The 22,643-nt window shown below is 36.8% G+C and overlaps 1 protein-coding gene across 1 annotated transcript in view; it reads right to left on the bottom strand.

The window, feature by feature from the left end:
* Nucleotides 1-9,749: 9,749 nt before the first annotated feature.
* LOC130050461 (uncharacterized) overlaps nt 9,750-22,643 on the bottom strand; it is a 33,208-nt gene continuing 20,314 nt past the window's right edge. The window contains exon 4 of the mRNA XM_056150627.1: nt 9,750-13,477. Within this exon, the coding sequence (XP_056006602.1) occupies nt 11,949-13,477 (1,529 nt within the window). The 3' untranslated portion in view covers nt 9,750-11,948. The remainder of the gene's footprint in view (nt 13,478-22,643) is intronic.

Below are 22,643 nucleotides of genomic sequence, written 5' to 3'. Positions count from 1 at the left end.
CCACGTGGCGAGAAGAGAAATTAGCAGTTTTATTAGAGAAGGTAGATAGGGGTAGGGTCAATGGGTTGGGGTGTAATTTTTATGATGTTAACTTGGCTACAAACAGACGGGGTAGGGGGAATATCTATGGCAGAGTTAAAATAACATTTCCAGAGGGTACACGTAAAGTTTTATTGGCACACAGGTTCATGTACATGTTACATACAAATGCATTACACATTCTACATAATAAACATGTATCACACATATGTCACAACAGTCTTTGCATTCATCCACTTCATTTAAGTTTAGAAGCACCGCACATAAATAACGAAAGGCAAACATGTACACATTTAGTACCTAAAGTCTGTCTGAAGCACCCGGGATATCCAGATTGTCTTTTTGAAAGTTAAATCGAGGCAAGTCAAATTTCACTCGACACTATTTTCCCCCCTGCTTACTGTAGGAGTGTTCATTACTTGTCCTTGGGCTACACTGTGGTAAGGGGGATCACTCATGCCCTTCAGATACCCTGTTTGAGTCTCGGTCCCTCTCTGGAAATATAGATCGAATTTTTCTCTCACAAAGACTTGTCTCCTGGTACGATAGGTCTTAGATCTTTTCCTCTGTTTGCTGTGTTCGTACAACTCTTGCTTTCTTTTCAGTTGCCGCGTAAGACGAGTGCCTTCAGGAATTGATGAACCGAGTGCAGCACACTTGAGGGCAGTCGATTTTCCGGGTCCATGATTCATCCGGTGTATAGAGGAGAAGATCTCAGGCTCAAAGTTCCGAGAACAGGTAACATTCTTTGGGTTGGATTTTGAATACCCGCGATGTAGTCCCTCAGACTTCTGAGTGTTGGTTCCATATCTGGTGGCTATGAGTGTTGTCCGGCTGAATCGGAAGTTTATGAGCTGGCGTAAGGTTTCCTCATCGTCATCAGTCGGGTTAAGTGTTCTGGCATGGGTTGGGAGGTAGTCTTTGGCCCAGTGTCTTTCGGGTGTGCAGCCACAGACGAGAGAGTGTTCGGCACAGGTCTTGCCACATCTGCCCGAGTAGCAGTGTATTATTGCATCCGTGGCATAACTCAGGGTGTTGATCAGCTTTCCTGCGTCACCTCGGAACTTCTTGACTGCTACGTTGTATTCTGCTGTGCATCTCTTCATGAAGTCCACCGAGAATTTTCTTTTGACGGCCAATTTTTGGGCAGCTGTACGTCCAGGAAACATTCCCTCGCTGAAATTGGCATTGTCAACTGCTTTTTTCCGGGACTGGGCTAGGTGACGGGTGTCCCTCAAGGATTCTACCGCTTGACCAGACTCGGCAATGGCCCTCTCGACGCCCCGGAAAGCAGCACTATCCCCGTCTGTGGTAAAGTGGCTGATTAGTGTGGGCTCTTGATCGTTGAGAAATTCCCGGCAGATTTCCTCTGTTGCCTTGTCCTACCTCCCTATGGGATCCTGTAGTTGTAGGTTGGTTGTGCATTTTCCAGGGTGTTCCGGGCATGGGATTTCCTGTGATCTTTTCTCGCAGAGCTTGTTTTTGGTGATGCAGCCAATAATTTTTTTCTCTTCCGTTACATTTTCAGACATGGTAAATGTTGTCTGGGTTGCAGGCTGAAAAGGATTTGTCTCGATACCAGTACAGAGGATTATTGTACCGCCCATCACCTTCCACAGATATTGGTGTCTCCCTTGGGAACCCACAGTTCTCGATGAGGTCTTTGAGGTGAGCCCTTTCTCTTCGTAAGTCCTCCTGAACCATTTCCACAATCATGGGCCCAACCTTGTTTGCATTTTGTTGTAAACAATTGGCTGAGGGTGCTGGACAGTTGAGGGCATGGGAAATTTCCTGCAGTCCACTTCCCATGATGTGATCGTCCAGGAGGGCTACCCACACAGATAGGTTTGGCTTTGCTGGCTTGGGTCCACGTTTTCTGGTGTCGACTTCCTCGTAGAGTTTGGTACTCTGGCTGTGGTAAGTGCAGTACTTGCACTTTAGGCTCTCTACCCAGCAGACTCCCTTTTGTTGTTCAGCTGGGTAGTCAAATTGAAGGTTGGTTGGGCAGTTTGGGCTCTCTAGTTTGTGCTGGTGGTAAGTTAAGTTGAATATTTCACACAGTTTTCCCATGTGAAAAAGTCTGTATGTGTTCTCGTTGTCGGGGATGCAGGGAGTTTTGGTCTCGTCACAGGTGCCCCTTGGCCGCAGTTGCATGATGGTGCTTAAAGGCTGCCTACTGTCTGCACGGTCTTGTAATATGCATGCTCCCGTTTTACTGACTTCCTCCAGAGTCTGTTTCCTGGTGTATTTAATCTCTTTTTCCCTTCTCTCCCATCCTCCATGGGCTGACCCCCTGCGACGGCCATCTTTTACCCTGAAATATTCACTTTTTGCCTTCATTTTTACCAATTTTTGACTGTAATGCTAGTTTTGTCTTTCAGTTATCTGAAGTCTAATGATTGAGTCTGATGTTTGGATGCTTAACATCTCCCAAAGTGACAATATGTATTATCTTGTTTCTACAGGACCCCCCTAGACAGCTCAACTTGACCATGTCCAAGAAAATCAGAATGCCTTGCTGGGTGCAGTGAGTAATGTTCTCCATCTTCCCATTGCAATTAAAGATAAGATAATTTTACATGATACCAACTATATTTCAAAGGAAGTGAACAACACATTAATTAAATTTGATAAGTTTAATCAAGAACATCATCACATTTCAATTGCAATTTTACACAACAAATCTCAATAAAATATAAGTATACCACACAAAATCACCAACAATTTTCCTATATACAAGGTAAGGCCTTCCACAACAACATAAAAAAAATCACTGTCATCCATTACAAACAAATAGATGAAAAATCCAAATTCCACACATACACATTTTTTTATCAGAATTGCTCAAAATGGACTCAATTTCATCCAAACACACCTCATTTACCCAAGGCCTGTTTCACTTTATAAAGATCAGAAATCCAAAAAATGAATGTACAGTCACACACACACATATATCATTCAACTTCTTTTTTATAAAGTTTATTGAAATTTAAAGAAACCACATTTTTATTGCAGGTTACATCACTCTATTTATGTGGAGGTTCACGTAGAATCATGGCCGAAAGAAAATAATTCCTGGAACTTTGCATGTTTTATGGGACTTTCCTTATGAGGTAGGCTCTCCAATTTTTTGTGAGATGTAAATTCAAGTATTGTATTTGAAATTTTGTGAGTAAAAACCATGAAAGAAGGATTTAAATATTTTTTTGAATTTTTTTTGTAAAGGTGGGTGATTTGGCTTTTGACCAGCTGATTTTGCACGTGCTTGACTTCGATGTAAACAAACTCTCACGCCTTGCAGGATGGGTATGTATTTTTTGGTATGAAAATGCTCATTAAGAACTGTACTACATGATGTGAAAGTACAACTTCTGAAAAGGTTACTTTAAGGAAGCAGGGTCAGGTCAAAGGTGAGTAATTTTGGTAAGAACATACAGGCAAAATTAATAGAGTGGTGCAGCCAGTATACAGTCCACTGCAGGGTACCAGTATACAGCCCACTGCAGGGTACCAGTATACAGCAGGATACCAGCTTACAAAACAAAGTAGGGTACCAGCTTAGAATTGATTCTAGTACAATACAGGAAAGAAAATCTAAAGATCATCAACGGAAAGCATTAATAATGCTAAACGTTCAATGATTCGTATTTATAGATATCTTTGCTGGTTAAATTGAAATAACTCTGATAACTGTAAATCATCACCAACTACTGTGTCTCAATAATAATTGCAACATCTATCGTCAACTTTGTATATATTAAAATTGATAACCTGGAGGTTGAATTAAAAAACAAGAGCCAAACCACCAAGAAACAAAGACAATCCAAACCCAATCTTAATGAATATGAAGGTGTAATAATTATGCTATATGCCATCAAAAATAAAAATCAAAGGCCTGAAAGGCCAGAATGGCGTCGTGCCTCGAAAGCATATTATAAAAGAAAAACAAGAGGCCGATGGGCCAAATCGCTCACATGAGTCACCTTGGCCCATATTTAAAGATTTTCCCTATATATTCGCATGTAAAACTTTGATCCCTATTGTGGCCTCAACCCACCCCCAGGGGTCATGCTTTTTACAAATTTGAATCTGCACTATGTAAGGAAGCTTTCATGAAAATGTAAACTTCTATGGCCCAATGGTTCTTGAGAAGATTTTTAAAGATTTTCTCTACAAATTTGTATGTAAAACTTTGATCCCTTATTGTGGCCCCATCATATCCCCAGAGGGGGCATGGTTTTAACAAACTTAAATCTGCACTAAGTCAGGAAGCTTTCATTTAAATGTAAACTTCTATGGTCCAGTGGTTCTTCAATAAGATTTTCCCTATATATTTGTATGTAAAACTTTGATCCCCTATTGTGTCCCCATCCTACCCCCAGAGTTCATGATTTGAACAAACTTGAATCTGCACTATGTCACGAAATATTCGTGTAAATTTCAACTTGTCTGGCCCAGTTGTTGTTGAGAAGATTTTTGAATGACCCCACCCTATTATTGCGATTATCTCCCCTTTGAAGAGGACATGGCCCCTCATTTGAACAAACTGGAATTCCCTTCACTCAAAGATCATTTGTGCCAAATTTGATTGAAATTGGCCCAATGGTTCTGGAGACGATGAAAATATCAGGGTGTCAAATCCCTATTTATTCCTATATTTTACTTACAGGTCATTAAAATCCCTATAAAGCCCTATATATCCAAAGAAATGACAGCCATATTTTCAAAAATGATTAAAATAAATAATCCAAGAGCTGATGCTAAATTGATATTCAATTAGATAGTTAAGATGAGGATAGCTATGATGATTGTATAAGAACTGCCTATTGGATAGAAAACTGTTCACATCTGAAAGGATTTTGTCTTTGTTTATGTTTAATATTATTTCTTCTCCAGCAAGCTTGCTAGATTTTTATGCAGTAACAGTAAACTTTTATACAAATTCTTTTATAAAAATCCTATTTATTCCTTTATATCTGCTGTAAAAATCCCTAAATGTGCCCTATAAATTGCGAAAAAATTCCTATAATCCTATATATAGGGTTCTCAAGATATTGAGCAGACAGTATATTCCTATGTTCAGTTTAACTCTCGACCTTTAACCATGTAACATTAAAATCAATCTACTCCCTAAGAAGTACCAGTGTACCAAGTTTGATGTCCAGTTTGACCCTTGACCACAAATTCAATAAGGGTCATCTACTATTAAAGATATGCCAGTGTACCAAGTTTGATGTCTGTTGAGCAAAGGGTTCTCAAGATATTTAGCAGACAGTATATTCCTATACAAATTTCATCTAAGGATACTTTGTGTCATTTAGTTTCGTTTCCTTCACTTGTAAATATTTGATCCCCTATTGTGACCCCACCCTAACCCCAGGGGTCATGATTTTTGCAAACTTAAATTTCCCCTTTGTCTGGAAGCTTTCATGTAAATTTCAGCTTTTCTGGGCAGGTGGTTCTTGAGAAGATATTTAAATGACCCCACCCTATTTTTGTGATTATCTCTCCTTTAAAGGAGACATGGCCTTTCATTTGAACAAACTTGAACCGCCTCCATCTAATGACGATTTGTATCAAGTTTAATTGAAATTGCCTTCGTGGTTCTGGAGAAGAAAAATGTCCTATATGATTGCATGTAAAAGTTTGATCCCCTATTGTGGCCCTACACTACCCCCGGGGGCCATGATCTGAACAAATTTGAATCTACTCTACATCAGGAAGGTTTTAAGTAAATCTCTACTCTTCTGGCCCAGTGGTTCTTGAGAAGAAGAGTTTTAAAGATTTTCTTCATAAATTTGCGACCGCCGCGGTGGCCGAGTGGTTAGAGAGTTCGCCCCGCATGCGGGAGGCCGGGGTTCGAATCCCGGCCGCGACACACCTAAGTCGTTAAAACAGGTAGTGACAGTTCCATCGCCAAACGCTCGGCATCAGATGTGAATGTCACGGGTCCTCGGAGATGACCTTAAAAACGAATGACCCGTGTCACAGTAGGTGTGGCACGATAAAGAACCCTCACTGCTCAATGGCCATAAGCGCCGAACATAGGCCTAAATTTGAAGCCCTTCACCGGTCTTCGTGACGTCTCCATATGAGTGAAAAATTCTCGAGCGAGACGTTAAGCAAGATACAATCAATCAATCATAAATTCGCATTTCTAACTTTGATCCCCTTTTGTGGCCCCAACATACCTTCGGGGGTCATGATTTTACTAACCTTAAATCTACATTATGTAAAACTTATACGGTACCAATTTGTAACATACCGCTAATCACTGATATCATTAACGATTTATAACACACAGCTAATTACTGATATCATTAATGATTTGTAAAATACCGCTAATCACTGATACCATTAACGATTTGTAACACACAGCTAATCACTGATATAATTAATAATCACTGATATCATTAACGATTTGTAACACACAATCATGAGTGTACACTATAGATTACGAATGCTGAACGAAATTTCATCAGTTTATGAAGGCAGAATGTCCTTCTTTAATAAATTCTAATTCTTCATAGTAAACAATGAGGTAAAACTGTTAATCATATGCATCCCATATTGATCGTGAAATCAAAGGACCAGAGCCACAAAGTACTAAAATTGGCCCTTTCACCAAAATAAATGAGACTTTCACAGTTGATGCTCTAGGATTTATAGGTCATAGAACAATTTATTTTATAACAATATCTTTTCTAGTTTTCGTTTTACAGTCGTTTAAACTTTGTGTTGTTTTTCAACAGAAAAACTATATAACGTCATGATGTTGACGTTATGAGAATCACAGTGTAATACACAAATAATGGACGCATAGGTTAATATATATTTTTTGGGCTTATTCTGATTGTAAATCACAACTGTTAAAATACTAGGAACTTTTATATTTTCTATCACGATGTTTAAATTTGTGATATATTGCCCCCCCCCCCTTCCCACTACATAACACTACAATTTTTTCCCCGCTGTATTGGATATAATTGAAAAATCGTGATCAAAAATTAAAATTCCTTGCAGTGAAAGGACCACAGCAAACAGTATTGTTTTACCGTCTATCTCAAAGACGAGTTTATATTTTCAAGTTGCATATATCTATTTGTATCAACTTCCATTAAAATTGATATAATTGAGGATAAAAAAAAAAAGAGAGACAACTGTATAATTTTGATTAAACTTGAGTTATTATAGTAACTAATTACAAAAATGGAGTTTTAAAACTATTTTTTTAAAAATAAAACACGGTGGACCTTGAAAATTGTCGGCACCTCTGAAGTCTTAATTTTCTGAGCGAGGTAGACATTTAAGTCCACGGAGATCTGACATCTGTGCCTCCCTTTGTGCCACCGTGCACCTTCGAGTGATAAAAAAAAAATACTAAGCGAAATATTAGTGGGTGAAAATTAAAACGTATAAAACGGCGACTTGTATATATTCATATCATTTAATGATATATATTATTGTAAATTTAAAATAGTAATTTAATTTTTTAAAATGTACCTTCACTGTCTATCTTTAAAGAATTACCATACTGATTTGATAACTTACTTAAATTGCTTACATGTTGGAGTTTGCTATTCGAAACAATTCATCTTAATTACCCTTAACTTATGACGTCCGTTCTGTATTAACTTTCCACGTATATATGTTTGAAGCAGATATAGAGTGGACAGTGTCACTAAATGGATTTTAATTATCTCTAAGTAGAAACCTCAACATGTTTGTAAATCGGGATTATTTCTTGTATATAGATATATCAAGATATTGATATATATCCGTATGCAGACTTCCCCGCAGACGTTCACACCTTTATGAAACGCCCAAATTCTCGACATCCCGTACACAAACACCTGTACGTGTTAGTCGCACATTGTTTCACAGCACGAGTTCACCAAGAGAAGGATCATTTGACTTTGAAAATGAACAAACGAATATCACATGGTATAAATTGGCATTGATTTCAATTTGTTAAATAGCATGAATTATATCAGCTCAAAGAAATGTGGACCATAAAATGACAAGTAAAAGCATTGGTTTATTTGTGCGATTGTTTTAAAAGATTGACATTTATATTAGTGCACCACATGTATTTTAATGTATAATTTTCATTGTAATTAAGAATATTAGATGATTTAGATCCGCTGTCTACATGTTTACAGGTAGTGTAGAAATATCAAAAAGTGTACAGTTGACAACGCGATTGAAATAAGAATGCGGACAATTTTTTGTTTATTCAGTGACTCACGAACTTACCCGTCTTCTGAATGAAAGTTATAGAACATACTATTTTTTTTATATCAGTTATAACATTCGAAAACGGGGGGGGGGGGGGGGGGAGTCCTAACTCGCGCCAGCCGAATAATTTAACATGGAAAAAAGAGAAATTAGATATATCAGAATGAAGTGGAATGGTTAATTAATAAGAATAATATTGTACATTTAAGATTTGATTAAACTTCCTGTACCTGTATACAATTACTGGTGCGCTCTCTCTCTCTCTCTCTCTCTCTCTCTCTCTCTCTCTCTCTCTCTCTCTCTCTCTCTCTGTTATAGATTCAGTACTGTTGTATAGCGTGTATGAATAGAAGCAACTAAAATGCAAATCGTCAAATAATGTTGTCTATATATATTTGTGTGTGAACTAATTGCATTTGAAACTGATATTTTAAAACATCCTTACAGTAGACTTGGATGGGTCCATGTGGCGATCTATCCACTGCACACTTAAAGAAATTGAATTTGGGAGGGGGATTGGGACAGTTTGAGTGGATGAAAACCACCACCGCCACCACACACATGTACACAATTTAAGGTTTTGAAGATTGGACAATTTAACTGGATTATTAAATTAAGATATATTTATTGGCACAACACATGTCCAGTTTATTAATTGGCAAAACATATATAATATAGCATTCAGTCCGTCTGTCATAATTTAATTTTACTTGTATCACGCAATTTGATTTGTTGACCACGCTGAAAAAAATATTTGTTTATATTGTTTAAATGTAACTTGGCATTGGGACACACTTCCTTGACAACCAAGACGACACTATTTTTCCTTTTCTAATTTTACATTGGACAATGGAACACTGATACGTTGATAGGACTTCGAACTAGGCCATGAAATTGAAAATCAACGGAATCAAACATGCACAATTTATAAATACATACTGTCTTATCCCCCCCCAAACAAAAAACAAAACGCACAGTCTTTGTTTACAAGTAAAGTTACATAAAAATAGAAAATAAAAAACTCATGACTTGTACAACGATATCATATGTGAAATCAAAACAAAACAAAACCAGTATATCGAGTATTTTCATATGGGGGTTACTTGATCCGCCTATCGAAGCATAAAATGCGTCATGAATATCTTACAACAGATGACGTCATGTCTCATCGATAACATGTGGATGGCTATCTATGAATTGCTTACATAATTTACTGTCGGATTTAACTGGCGGCAATGCTGCATGCTATGGTAAGTCATGTTGTAGTTTAAATCTGTTATTTTGAATTCTTTTTGCCTGACCAGGTCATGCTAATATTCAGCCCGAAACTTGGATGTACTGTAAATCAAAGAAGGACTTGCTCCCAATGTACGTAAAGTTAGGTTAAATAAAACAGTTATTTCGAATGTTGACAGTCTAAAGCTGCGTAGTAACACTGTTGTAAAATAAATAGAGCAAAATTTTTTCGATATGATATCAGTACCATACAAGAATACTTGCGTGAAGCCTGAATATTTTCCGATATCCCAAAGTGAAAGAAGACGCCGCGCCATGTTCATTTCAGTCACTAGGCCTAACAGTTTCGGTAACTGTCGTTTCGTTCAATGATAATGTTTATGATAATAATGTAAAACTACCAAAATTGTACACAGTTTTTAAGCAACGATGCAATGAAGATGTATTGTGAACGACTTTAAAAGATGAAAACAACTAGGTATTGAAAATGAACATCTATAGTAAAAGGGCAAAACAAGCTGCAACCGAAAACTATTATTAGGTGAGGGAATTTCCCTTGCTTTAAAAATAAACACCGAACTAAAATGACCTATGTACATATACATGACACGAAATAAAAAACGTAGTTTCCTTCTCCATAAGATACTTAAACCAGCCATATTTTCTGTAAAATTCAAGTTTACCACCACTAGCGCATTATAACCGTAATATTTTTCAGCAATCCAGAATATCGTGTTTTTTTTTAAAATAAAAATAGTGCTCATAGCTCGCCCTAAAATATTTTTGCATTTATGGTCAATTGAAAAGGTGTATATTATAAAATACTTTAAATATTTTGGGCGAGATGAAACCAGTATGACAAAACCTTTACAAAATAACCAGTTTTTGGTGGAAAATGACAGAAATACGGTACCATATCCGGTTCTAGTATGTATACAGCTTTAGTTGTGCTCCTATTTTTAAAATCTAACATGTTTTTTTAAGCCCCGGATTCTGATACATATTTATAACACCAATACTCCTATTCAACACTTACTTTCATTTTTATATATTTTAAGGGCCATAATATGGGGTTTGTGGCTCTGGTCCTTTCAGCTTTTCTGGTCCATTGGTTCTTAATGAGATTTCTAAATTACCACACCCTATTTTTGTGATTATTTACCCTTTGTATGGGGCATCGCCCTTCCTTTGAACAAATGTGAATCCCTTTTGTCCAAGGATGCTTTGTGTCAAGTTTGGTTGAAACTGTCACAGTGGTTCTGGAGAAAAAGATGAAAATGTGAAAAGTTTACAATACCAATGACGGACAATGGAAAGTTTTGATCTGAAAAGCTCACTTGATCCTTCCGCTCAGGCAAACTAAAAAAAAATGACAGCAAGAGGTTTAATTTTTTTTTTTTTTACCTCATCTTGATTAATTTATAGGTTCAGGGCTAGGTAAATTAAAAGCTGTTAAAGCGGAATCTTTCACTGCATCAGAAGTGTTGGGCATTTGTGGAGTCATACATGTAGGGAGTTCTAACGACTCGTCAAGAAGAATACCCACAGATGTCCAATTTCTACGTTGAGGGGTACCTTCATAAGGCTTAAGTTTGTCAACGTGAACCACTTTAAAGGGGCCTTTGGAATCTTTTGGAATTTGAAAACTGAAATCAGTGACCTTTTTGATCACTTTGTAGGGTCCTGTCCAGCCTAAACCTAACTTTAATCCTGTAGTGGGTAGATAGCATCTTCAGACAAAGTTATTTGTTCTTAAAATTCTCTTGGCTTTATTCACCAACCATAATTCTTTTGTTCATTGCTGCCTGTCTAAGGTTATTGTAAATGTCAGCCAAAACTGTCTCTACATATTCTTCAGGACATATAAAAGTAAGAAAAGGAGGATATCCTATGATAAGATCTACTTGGCTCAAAATATCACATCCTAGCATGCTTAATTTGGGAGAGCAATCTGTTCTTTCTTGCATGGTCGATCTACATGCTGTGAGGACATAAGGAAGATTAGCATCCCAATTATTCATATTCTGGTTTGCATAAGAAAACAGCATTGTCCTATTCATCCTCTCAACTAAAGCATCTGACTGCCTGGGAATATATGGAGTAGTACGTGTCTTATCAAAACCTCATTTCTCATGCAATACACTAAATGTTCTGATTTGGGCTCATGACCTTGACCTGAGTGAATCTGCTAAGGAATAGCAATTCTACAAAAAATTCAGACAATCAAAAACAATCCTTGCCATAAAAGACTACTTGAGCCACATTTTAAAACTTATGTCATCCCACTGATTCATAGTACATGTATATACTTAATTGTACTAATTACATAACAGTACCAAGTTTGTTTGAACACAAGCTGTAACAACTTACTTGGTTCTCACCTTATCATCGAATTCTGCAAACATTGATTTTTTGATAATGAATTTCAATCTCAGTTAACCTGCAATAGACTGCATTTTGTAAACTAGCACTGTGTCACTTGATTGTGATCCAAGCCACAGCAGACTGTTTTTTTTATCCAAACTCAAACCTGAGAAGGTGTATAAATCCTCTTTCTCTATGGCAAGAAATCCCAGGAAATGACCATCCTGATCAATGATGTGCACTTTGTTAGCGAATAGGTCAATGACTAAAATACGACACAGACTGTCTGTGCTAATTGCATTTGGTTCAAATCCCGGTTCAGATTGACCTGTGTAGTTAAAACGAAAGTTTCCGCTGTGGTCTGTAATTACCAAAGCATCTTTCGAAGAGTCAGAAACAATGACATCCCCATTGCTATTTTCTGTGATATACTGAGGATATTCATACAGGTCTTGGTTTTCTTTGTACATGTATGTCCATTTGACCTGGAACGTTTTCTCTCCATACTGGTTGTATCGCTTCAACATGGCTATCTGACCCAGGGGATTTCTACTCCACATACCAATCAGCAGATCTCCACTTTGATGAGAAGAATACACACAACATGGGATCCATGGCACATGAAATGAAATGTCCAAGGTTTCCATGGTAAAATCTTTTGATACTTTCTTGACTGTTTTGTCTTCATCAATGTAAATGAAATCACCGTCTTTTGTCACTGTATGACTTCCCAAACCATTGGCAAGACCTTTTCTCTGATGATGTACATCGCCGTTGGTATCCATGAGGTAAAGATTGCCATTGAAATCACTGACCCAGGCTCTTTCTGGTGACACTGGGAACACATGACTAACCCTTACCGACCTTGGCATACTGAATGAGGTTGCAAAAGAAGCATTGAATTGCACAATACACAGGGATTCTGTGTCAGTGAATGAACTGATCCCAGATGCCCCTTCTCTTTGTTTTTTTTTAAACTCCAGGTCAAACTCCAACTTTCCAAACAGGTCATATACATCATTTATACTGTTTTTTCTTTCATGGAAATTGGGAAGTTCAAATTCCGCTTTTTCCAAAGGAAACTTTTCCAAAGGGTTGCTTAGCCATTCAATCAGTGCCTGTGCTGGTGATTCTACCATTTCATCTGATCTATTCAACATGTTGGATATATAGTCATCAAGGTCCTTGCATTCCTCTCTTCTATGTTCATGCATGAAATTTTCAAATTCCTCAAGCTTTGCAATATTTTTTTGTAAGACAGTGTTAACGAGTTTGTGAAGATCTTGGGATTTTGAAATCATTCTGGAACGAATTCCATTAATGTCCAATACTACCTTATCCTTTTTGGCCTCAACATAGCTTTTTCTGGTAAGCCCATTTCGTATATATTTATTGAGTTCTTGAAGCTTTGCATGAGACATTTCTTTGATGTTTATAAAGCTGTGATCCTTGTGATAAGAGCTGTTTTTGCACTGTATACAAACAGGTAGTTGACACTGCTGGCAGGCAAGGCTGTAATGGTGGCCTGGATGTTGTCCACATATTTCTTTTTCATGACTTTGTTCATGAAAGGGTAAAATACTGGGTTGATGCTCTTCTTCTAAAAAATAATAATGCAAAACGTTTAAGAAAATAAAATATCCCTTGACGATAGCACAGCCTATGGTAAATGTACCCATCAGTTTTGTGGCTCAGCCTTCACTGTTCCAGCCCCATTTGTGTCTTGGTAACATTAAACCTAATGTATAAAGATAGGTACATGCAGTGACTCATACTTCGCCAAACACTTGCCTTTAAGAAGTAAACGTGAAGTTGTTTCAGAGGAAGTCTTAAAAAACAAAGAAATACTAGGGGCATGATAAAGAACCTTCACTACTGTAAACCAAAGTCTTAAAGGTCTGAATCTGTGGCATTTAGACTAAAGCTGGTGACATCTTGATATTGGTGAAAAATTCTAGAAGGCACCGGAAAGGTCCTGTGTTCCAAGTATCAAAAAGCAGAGGTGCACTCACTTATAGTTTTAAAAAGGTACAATGGTAATTGTTTGATTAGTCACTGGTGGAAAGGTTTTGTCAAAGGGGTTAATCAAAGCCCATTTGCAACTACTATAGTATTAAGAAACCACTGAACATTATTGTCTACCTGAGCAATTATATTTCCCTGTAAAAAATTGAAATCTTCTTCAGGCCCCATATGGGACCCAATAAGTCATTGTATGTACAAACTTGAATCTACACTAAATGAGAATACTTTCATATTAATCTGACATCGTACCGTTGCGGTTCTTGAGAAGAAATTTGTCTTAAAGAATATTCATATTCCTTTTAATTGAAATCCAAGAGTCTTTAGTTGAATTGTGTCATCATGAGAAGAAATTTGAATTTACATTACATAAGGATGCTTGCACATTGATTTGACAAACTGTGCCTTCGTGTTTCTTAAGAATCTATTACAGGCAAATTAAATTGTCGCAAAGATAGCACCCTATCAATACAAGAGTTGTCAGAAGTCAACATAGCTCGCTGGGAAGCATGACTCTAGTTAACCTATCGTTCAAAAGGTTAAGTTTTTGAAAAAATAGGTCGAAGTCCAAGGTTACTAGGTAAAATGTTTTGATACCATATCAAAGGCCTGGTCATGAGGCATTTAAATATGAATTATCAAATCCCTATCCCTTGGTTCAAAAGATACAGCCAATGTTAATGAGGCATCTATATTTGAAACATTAAAGCCCTGTCACTCTAGGTTCAAAGGATATAACCAAGGTTAAAGTTTTTTAACAGTAGATCAAAGTTCAAGGTAAAGGTCATTAAGTCAAATGTCTTCTACCAAAACAAAGGTCTTTTCATAAGGCATCAATATGTAAAACATCAAAACCCTATCCCTATTGGCTCAAAAGATATAATCCAGGTTAAAGTTTTTAAAAGTAAGTCAAAGTCCACAGGTCACTAGGTCTAAAGTACCACAGCAAAGGTCTCTTTTTGAGGCATCTATATGTAAATATCAAAACTCTATTCCCCTTGGTTCAAAAGATATAGCCCAGATTAAAGTTTTTGAATAGTAGATCAGTCCAAGGTCAAGGTCACTAGATCAAAAGTCTTGGTGCTAAAATAAAGGTCTCTTTAAGAGACATCTATATGTGAAATATCAAAACCCTACCCCCTTCGTTCAAAAGATATAACCCAGGTTAAAGTTTTTGATGCAGACTCCGTGACCTCTACGATATTGTTATGCATGTACATTTAAAAACAAGGGTACTGCCAATGGTACATTATACGCCCGTGATAAGCTAATATAGGGTGTTTTTCTTACACCATAGTTTGTAGAACTTGGCTTCAAGAAGTAAAAGCAATCATCAGCGTGTGACATACTTTTTTGCATCGTTAAAAAACGACAAATCATGTACTCTCTTTATGTAATATTTTCATTTGGCATAAGATGTATGTATACTAAGTTTGATGGTCCTAGCACCAACAATTCAGTCTGTATCCTGCCACTACGACCTTGACCTTTGACCTTGAGAAACAATAGGCATTCCCCACTTGGCATTAAGTGTATGTGTACCAAATTTTACGGTCCTAGTCCCAATAGTTTGGTCTGTTACTGCTCGCAAGGTTTTCCTACTAAGTGATACTGCGAAGTTAACCTTTAACCTTGATAAATGATAGGTATCGTCCTCTTATTATGGTGATACAATGCCCTGGAGCTTATGGTTCAGTTTGTATCCTGCCTACAAAGTTTTCCTACTAAGTAATACTGTGACCTTGACCTTTAAAAACAATAGCCATCTTTCCCTCATCAGGTGATTAAATGTACTAAGTTGCAATATCCTGGAGCTTACGGTTCGGTTTGTTCCCTGCCTACAAGGTTTTCCTACTAAGTGACACTGTGACCTTGACTTTCACCTTTAACCTTGAAAAACAATAGGCATCTTCCTCTCATCATGGTGATCAAATATACTAAGTTACAATATCCTTGAGCTTATGGTCTGGTCTGCATCTTGCCCACAAGTTTTCAGACAGATGGTAAGACAGACGGACAATGCCATACCATAATACGTCACGTCTTCGACTGGCGTATACAAATCATATAACCCAGAAAATTGAGGCCCGTGAGCCACAATGCTCACCTTAGTCAACCTAGTCCTGCTATTCTTCAGAAGATTTTATTTAAAAATTACCCTGTTTATTCCCATGATTTAAAAAAAAAAAAAAATAAAGTCATGACTTAACCCAACTTGAATCCATATAACATAAGGATATCATAAATTACCATATATTAATGAATCATGTATAATTTTATTCCTGATTTCAGCCCCACCCGAACCCCATGATCCATATTTTCAGAAAATTCAAAGTTTACTCCATACCGTCTAATGCATAACTAAATATAATTTCTTTCATTTGAAGTTGGTGAATTAGACTGAAATTATTTTCTTTTGTTCGAATGATGAATAATTATGAGGTAGGCGAAAAGTATTCATTCTGATGATTCCTGATGACATGAGAAAGCCGTAGAACGAGCCGTCCATAGCAGATATACTAGCTGAGATTAAAGCTGACATGAATTAACAAATATAGTCTAATTCTATATGTCCGCCATATTTCTCTGCTAATCCGCCATATTAGTTGGATATTTTATTGTTATATGTATCAGGGTTCGCATGGTATATAAGTGGACGAGTTTTGCTACGCTTCATTTCACATCAGTGTCTTCGATTTACCTGTGCGGGTATCTTCAACAGGTAACACTTACATCTTCGATACTAATTTATAGGACATCAAGAAAAAATGAAATCACGTTTTGAAACACCAAGCAGTGCTCAAAATTACAATAAACATATCGTACAGTAGTAAATCATTCTAATAGCTTTGGATAAATAAATATAGAATGCCTTTTCTTTACGTGAACGTGCGTACATTTGCAGTAAATATGTCAAAACTATACAAAAACGCAGAGAAATCTTTCATCTATTATCTATTGATAAAATGGAATAAGCAAAGGGTATAAAATCTATACCATTCACACTTACTTCAAGCAAAATGCAAATACATAAATGCTACTGTACTTATAGACATGGCATGGTCATGTATGCTTGCCATGGAAAAACATCGAATGCGGACGACTATTTACCTGGGTCTACTCGTAATATCTCTAAAGGACCGCAGATGTGCGTGTACACTTGTCGAAAATACTCTAAGTAGTAGTAAAACTCCCTTTATTTGCATAATCCATGAAACAAAACGATAAACTCCATTTGTATTCCAACAGTAAATACCATTGTCCATTGTACAGACTGCAACACATTTAGCCCGTGCCGATCAGCTATCTTCAATCAAGGGAAGTATCAGAGTATAATATTTACCCTGTATTGTGTATGAATGCTTATATCGTATGATTTACTGGTCAGAGTATTGCAGATTTATAATTTAGGGAATGATTTAGGTACATAAATTGTTTATGCATATATAATTTGCATAATACAACACTGTAGGAATGTATGGGATGAGAGAGAGAGAGAGAGAGAGAGAGAGGGAGAGAGAGAGAGAGAGAGAGAGAGAGAGGATTCAACCGATGATCTTGTAATAATAATAATCGATGATCTTGTAATAATTGCGCTCAAATTATATTGTTAATTCAATATTAGAGAACAGTAACTCAATATTGCTCTCATTAATTGATAATACAGATTTATTTGATTCATTTAAAGCACGCAATAATTAAAAATTAAACATATCTTTAAATAATGTTATTTACAATTACTTCATTTTATGCTAATTTGGCATTCAATAGATCTTATATATTTATGACATTTTGTGTTATTACATTCTGAGTTGAACTCTACGCAAATTGTACTAATGTAAATTGTAATAATTGAGTTTATCATATTATGTGACGTTATCAAGCACATAGAATCAAGGGGAGGGGACAAGAGTGTCTGTCCCCCACCTTTCATAACAATATCCATTTTTGTTATTTTGTAATACAAATAAAAGATATATTGGGTGAAAACCCCCTCCCCCAACTTGAAAGTTCACACACCACCACCAATAAAGAAAATGAAGATATTATGAGGCACTCATAGTAGAGGATTCTAGCCACCCCATCCCACCCCCAACGATTGAAGAAAATGAAGTGTAGGGGAAATTGTTGAGAGAGAGAGAGAGAGAGAGAGAGAGAGAGAGAGAGAGAGAGAGAGAGAGATCTTAAATGGAACATGTCTGTTCTCTTGTTTCTGTTGGTCACCCAAGCCACCCAAATTTTTGTGTTTTTGTTTTAATATTCAATGCTCCATCCCAAGTATGGTAACTGACACACTGTATTCAGAAAGCCCTTGATTGTTAACCAATCATTGATAATTATTGGTCTAATAATTAGGAATACAAAGGCACAGTTACTCAACTATGAAGCTTGGATTTGGGGTGTACCATTGAAGTTATCTGGTACACACACAAATCTTTTGTTCAAGGTGTGAAACATGTACTAAGTCAAGTTCCCAATACATTCACATGTAAAACTTTGATCCCCTTTTGTGGCCCCACCCTAACCCCAAGGGTCATCATTTTTATATAGCTGAATTTCCACTTCGTCAGAAAGCTAATTTTCTGTAAATTTCAGCCCAATGGTTCTTGAGAAGATTTTAAAATGACCCCACCCTATTTTTATGATTATGTCCCCTAAGGATGATTTGTATCCAGTTTGATTGAAATTGGCCCTGTGGTTCTGGAGAAGATTTTTGAATCCTATACAGGGTTCGAAATTAACTTTTTCAAGCACTAGTCCGTACGGACTAGTAATTGTTGATGTTCACTAGTCAGCAAAGCATTTCACTAGTTCGTCCAGTATATAATAAAATGATCTTCATTTTATTCAATAGTATTTAATCAAATCAAACACATCACAGTTGCAAACAATTCAATTTCTGACACCTATAGAAGAAAAAGAGACCACCATATTTTATTTCGTATTCAATATCTTCAGAAGCATACGTCAATATTAACCTCCGAGTTAATCCTTTTATAAATGTCCATAAGTGCGTTCGAGATCGTTTTTGGTGCTCAGATCTTAAAGTCACAAGAGTTCGAAATTTTATCAATAAAGTAAAAACAATTCACTCGATTGACCAAGTCATGAGCTATAGTGTTATGAACTACTGTGTTAGAGTCACGAATGTCGAGAAAATGTGCGCACAAACGTGCATGTTCTCAGACCACACTACTTGCAATTCTTGCACCTAGAACACGTTCTCGTGATGTGTACTCAGCGTTCGGAATCGGCAGGAATTTGACAATTTGTGCTCGTTCGAAGAACGTCGGTCTCGAACACACTCCATGTGGTAGGAAGATCAGGCTGTCATAGTCATGCAAACACTTGACCATGCAGGTAATCAACCATCAGTTCAAACATCTAAGAGACTCAGACAAATCTTGCTAAAAATCTTTACCAATTCAAGATTGATTTCTGGATTTTCACTAGTCCATACGGACTAGTACTATAGAGAGTTCACTAGTCTGACACGTTTTTTACTAGTCTCGGACTTACGGACATGAGTTAATTTCGAACCCTGCTATACATGTATATCAACATGTAAAACTTTGATCCTGTAATGTGGCCCCATCCTACCCTCAGGGGCCATGATCTAAGCAAATTTGAATCTACTCTATATCAGGAAGCTTTCACTTGAATATCCACTCCTATGGCTCGGTGGTTCTTGAGAAGAAGATTTTTAAAGATTTTCCCTATATATTCGTATGTAAAACTTTGATCCCCTATTGTGGCCTCACCCTATGCCATGGGTCAAACTTGAATCTCCACTATGTCAGGAAGCTTTCATGTAAACTTCAGCTTTTCTGGTCCAGTGGTTCTTGAGAAGATTTTCAAATGACCGCACTCTATTTTTGCACTTTTGTGATTATCTCCCCTTTGAAAGAGACATGGCCCTTCATTTGAACAACCGCCACAGTGGTCTAGATGTTGGTGCGTTCGCCCTGCATGTGGGAGGCCGGGGTTCGACAGACCCAAGTCATTACAGTTCCATCGCCAAACGCTCGGCATGAATGTCACTGGTCCTCAGAGATTACCTTAACAAGAGGCCCATGGGCCTAGAATCACTCTTCTGATACATTGTAGAACAGGCAAAAATTCTCACTAACCAAGATTCATCAATTAACAAGGTTTTAAAGACCTATCACATGATAGTGTATGAAGGGGATATCATACAGTACACTATTAGATTAGGCAATCAAAATAATTACAAAATGAAGTTACTTAACCTACATGCATATCTGGGTAGTACATATTTTTCTTCTACATGAATTTTTTCAAGGGACATAGATAGAGACGGTTGGGGTGCTAAATACCGAATTTACTATGCATACAATTAGAACAAGGGGATCGCATTGTATTTTGTCCAATTTTTAATGCAATCATATTTCATGCCATTGTTGGAGAATGGTTCTTAAAACCAATATCAACAAAATTACTTTTTAACTTTTTCAGCTCTGTTGAAATAAAAAAACAAAGAGTGAGTTAAGTGAAGGTTTGATGATCCTTGGGTTTTTAGTTTGAAAGATGTATAGATTTGCAAATAAAGAAGCAAAAGTAGGTCACAGTGACTTACCTTTTAGCTGGCACACTCTGAGAAGCCAAGATGCATCAACTTAATAAGTTTGATGGATCTAAGCCACTTAGTATCTGAAATATCTAAATATAGCCATGATATTCAAAAAGTATATCACAGTGACCTACTTCTTAATTGACACACTCCAAGTACTCAAGATACATCAACTGAAACAGGTTCATGATTCTAGGCCTCTTAGCATTTGATTTAGATATAGCTTTGAAGTTAAAAAAGACGATCAAGGTGACCTAATTTATAGTCTGCACACTCCGAGGACTCAAGATGCTTTAACTGACAAAGTTTGATAATGTTAAGTCAAATAGTACCTGAAAATTTAAATGTAACTGTCCAAAAGTAGGTCACAGTGACCTACTTTTGGTCGACACACTGAAGACTCAAGATGCATCAACTGACAAGTCAAATAGTATTTAAATATAGCAGTCAAATTCCAAAAGAAGGCTACAGTGACCTACTTTTTGGTCGACACACTCCAAAGACTCAAGATGCATCAACTGATAAAGTTTGATAATTGAAGTCCAATAGTATCTGAAATATTCAGATATAAACATCAAATTCCAAAAGTAGGTCACAGTGACCTACTTTTTGGTCGACACACTCTGAAGACTCAAGACCCATCAACTGACAAAGTTTGATGATTGTAAGTCGAATAGTATCTGAAATATTTAAATATAGCCGTCAAAATCCAAAAACAGGTCACGGTGACCTACTTTTTAGTCAACACATTCTGAAGACTCAACATGCATCAACTGACAAAGTTTGATAATTGTAAGTCAAATAGTATCTGAAATATTAAAATATAGCCGTCAAATTCCAAAAGTAGGTCATGGTGACCTACTTTTTGCTCAACAAACTATGAAGACTCAAGATGCATCAACAGACAAAGTTTGATGATCCTAGCTTTCATAGTGTCCAAAATATGCATCTAAAATTAAAAATGTGAAATTTGAATGTCTGCAAAATTCAAAAAGTAGGTCACTGTGAATAAATATGTTGCGAGGCCTCTAGACGCATCAACTTACAAGGTTTTACATTCTAAACCTCTCGGTATCTGAAGTAACAACCTAAAATGTATTCATAAATGATTTGCCATAAAATTCAGAAAATAGATCATGGTGACATACTTTTCACATGACACACTTCAAGGTCCCATGATCCATCAACTGACAACTTTTGATGAACATAGGCTCAAAAGTGTCTAAGATATGCATCAAAATCCATTTAATAATAATTACCTGTGAAATTCAAGAAGTATGTCACCATGACCTACTTTTGAGACAACATGATATTAGGTTCTAAGATGCATCAACTGACAAAATTTGATGATCCAAGTCCTTATACTAAGCAAAATATCAAAGTTTTAACAAAACAAAATTTAAGGTCAACTTTGAAGTGACCTTGAGACCACACCCTTTGCCCCAGGATGATGCCTTGAACATTTTTTTTTATCTACAACCTATCCTTATCCTTATGCATAAGTTTGGTGATAATTTGCCCAGTGGTTCTTGAGAAGATTTTTTAGCAACCACTACTTTTGTTTGCATTTTCCTAATTATATCACCTTGTTAAAGGGTCACAACCCTAGTTTTAGTATAAATGAAAGCCCTTGGGCCAAGGATACCCTGTGACAAATTTGACAAAAATTGGCCAAGGGGTTCTTGAGATATAGCCCTTTTTCCAAAAAAGTTGATGCACACTGCACGCCAAACATATGGCCATATGATTAGCTCTTTGAGCCTTCGGCTCAGAAGAGCTAAAAATGGATGTCCCGTGTCAAAGTAGGTGTGGCACACTAAAGAACCCTCACTGCTCAATGGCCATAAGCACTGAGCAAATTAGGTCTAAATTGGAAGCACCTTCTTCACAAGTCTTGGTGACGTCTCCATATGAGTTTGCACATTAATGAACCCTCACTGCTACAACTGGTGACATATCATGAGTGATTAATCATTGAAGGAGTGTAAAACAAACAACCAGCCTTAAATAGCTTAGGAAATATTGTAAAAAGTCAGTTTTTTAAAAGTAGGTCAAACTCAAAGGTCAAGGTCAAAAACTTTGATAAAAAAGATAGTTCTTGTTACAAAGAATACAAATATTAAATATGAGAGCCCTATCACTTCATTTGAAT

This window comes from Ostrea edulis, chromosome 9 (assembly GCF_947568905.1).
Source record: "Ostrea edulis chromosome 9, xbOstEdul1.1, whole genome shotgun sequence".
In the NCBI taxonomy this organism is placed as follows: Eukaryota; Metazoa; Mollusca; class Bivalvia; order Ostreida; family Ostreidae; genus Ostrea; species Ostrea edulis.
Note: the sequence above shows the minus strand (reverse complement) of the source record. Positions and strands in the feature narration are given on the sequence as shown.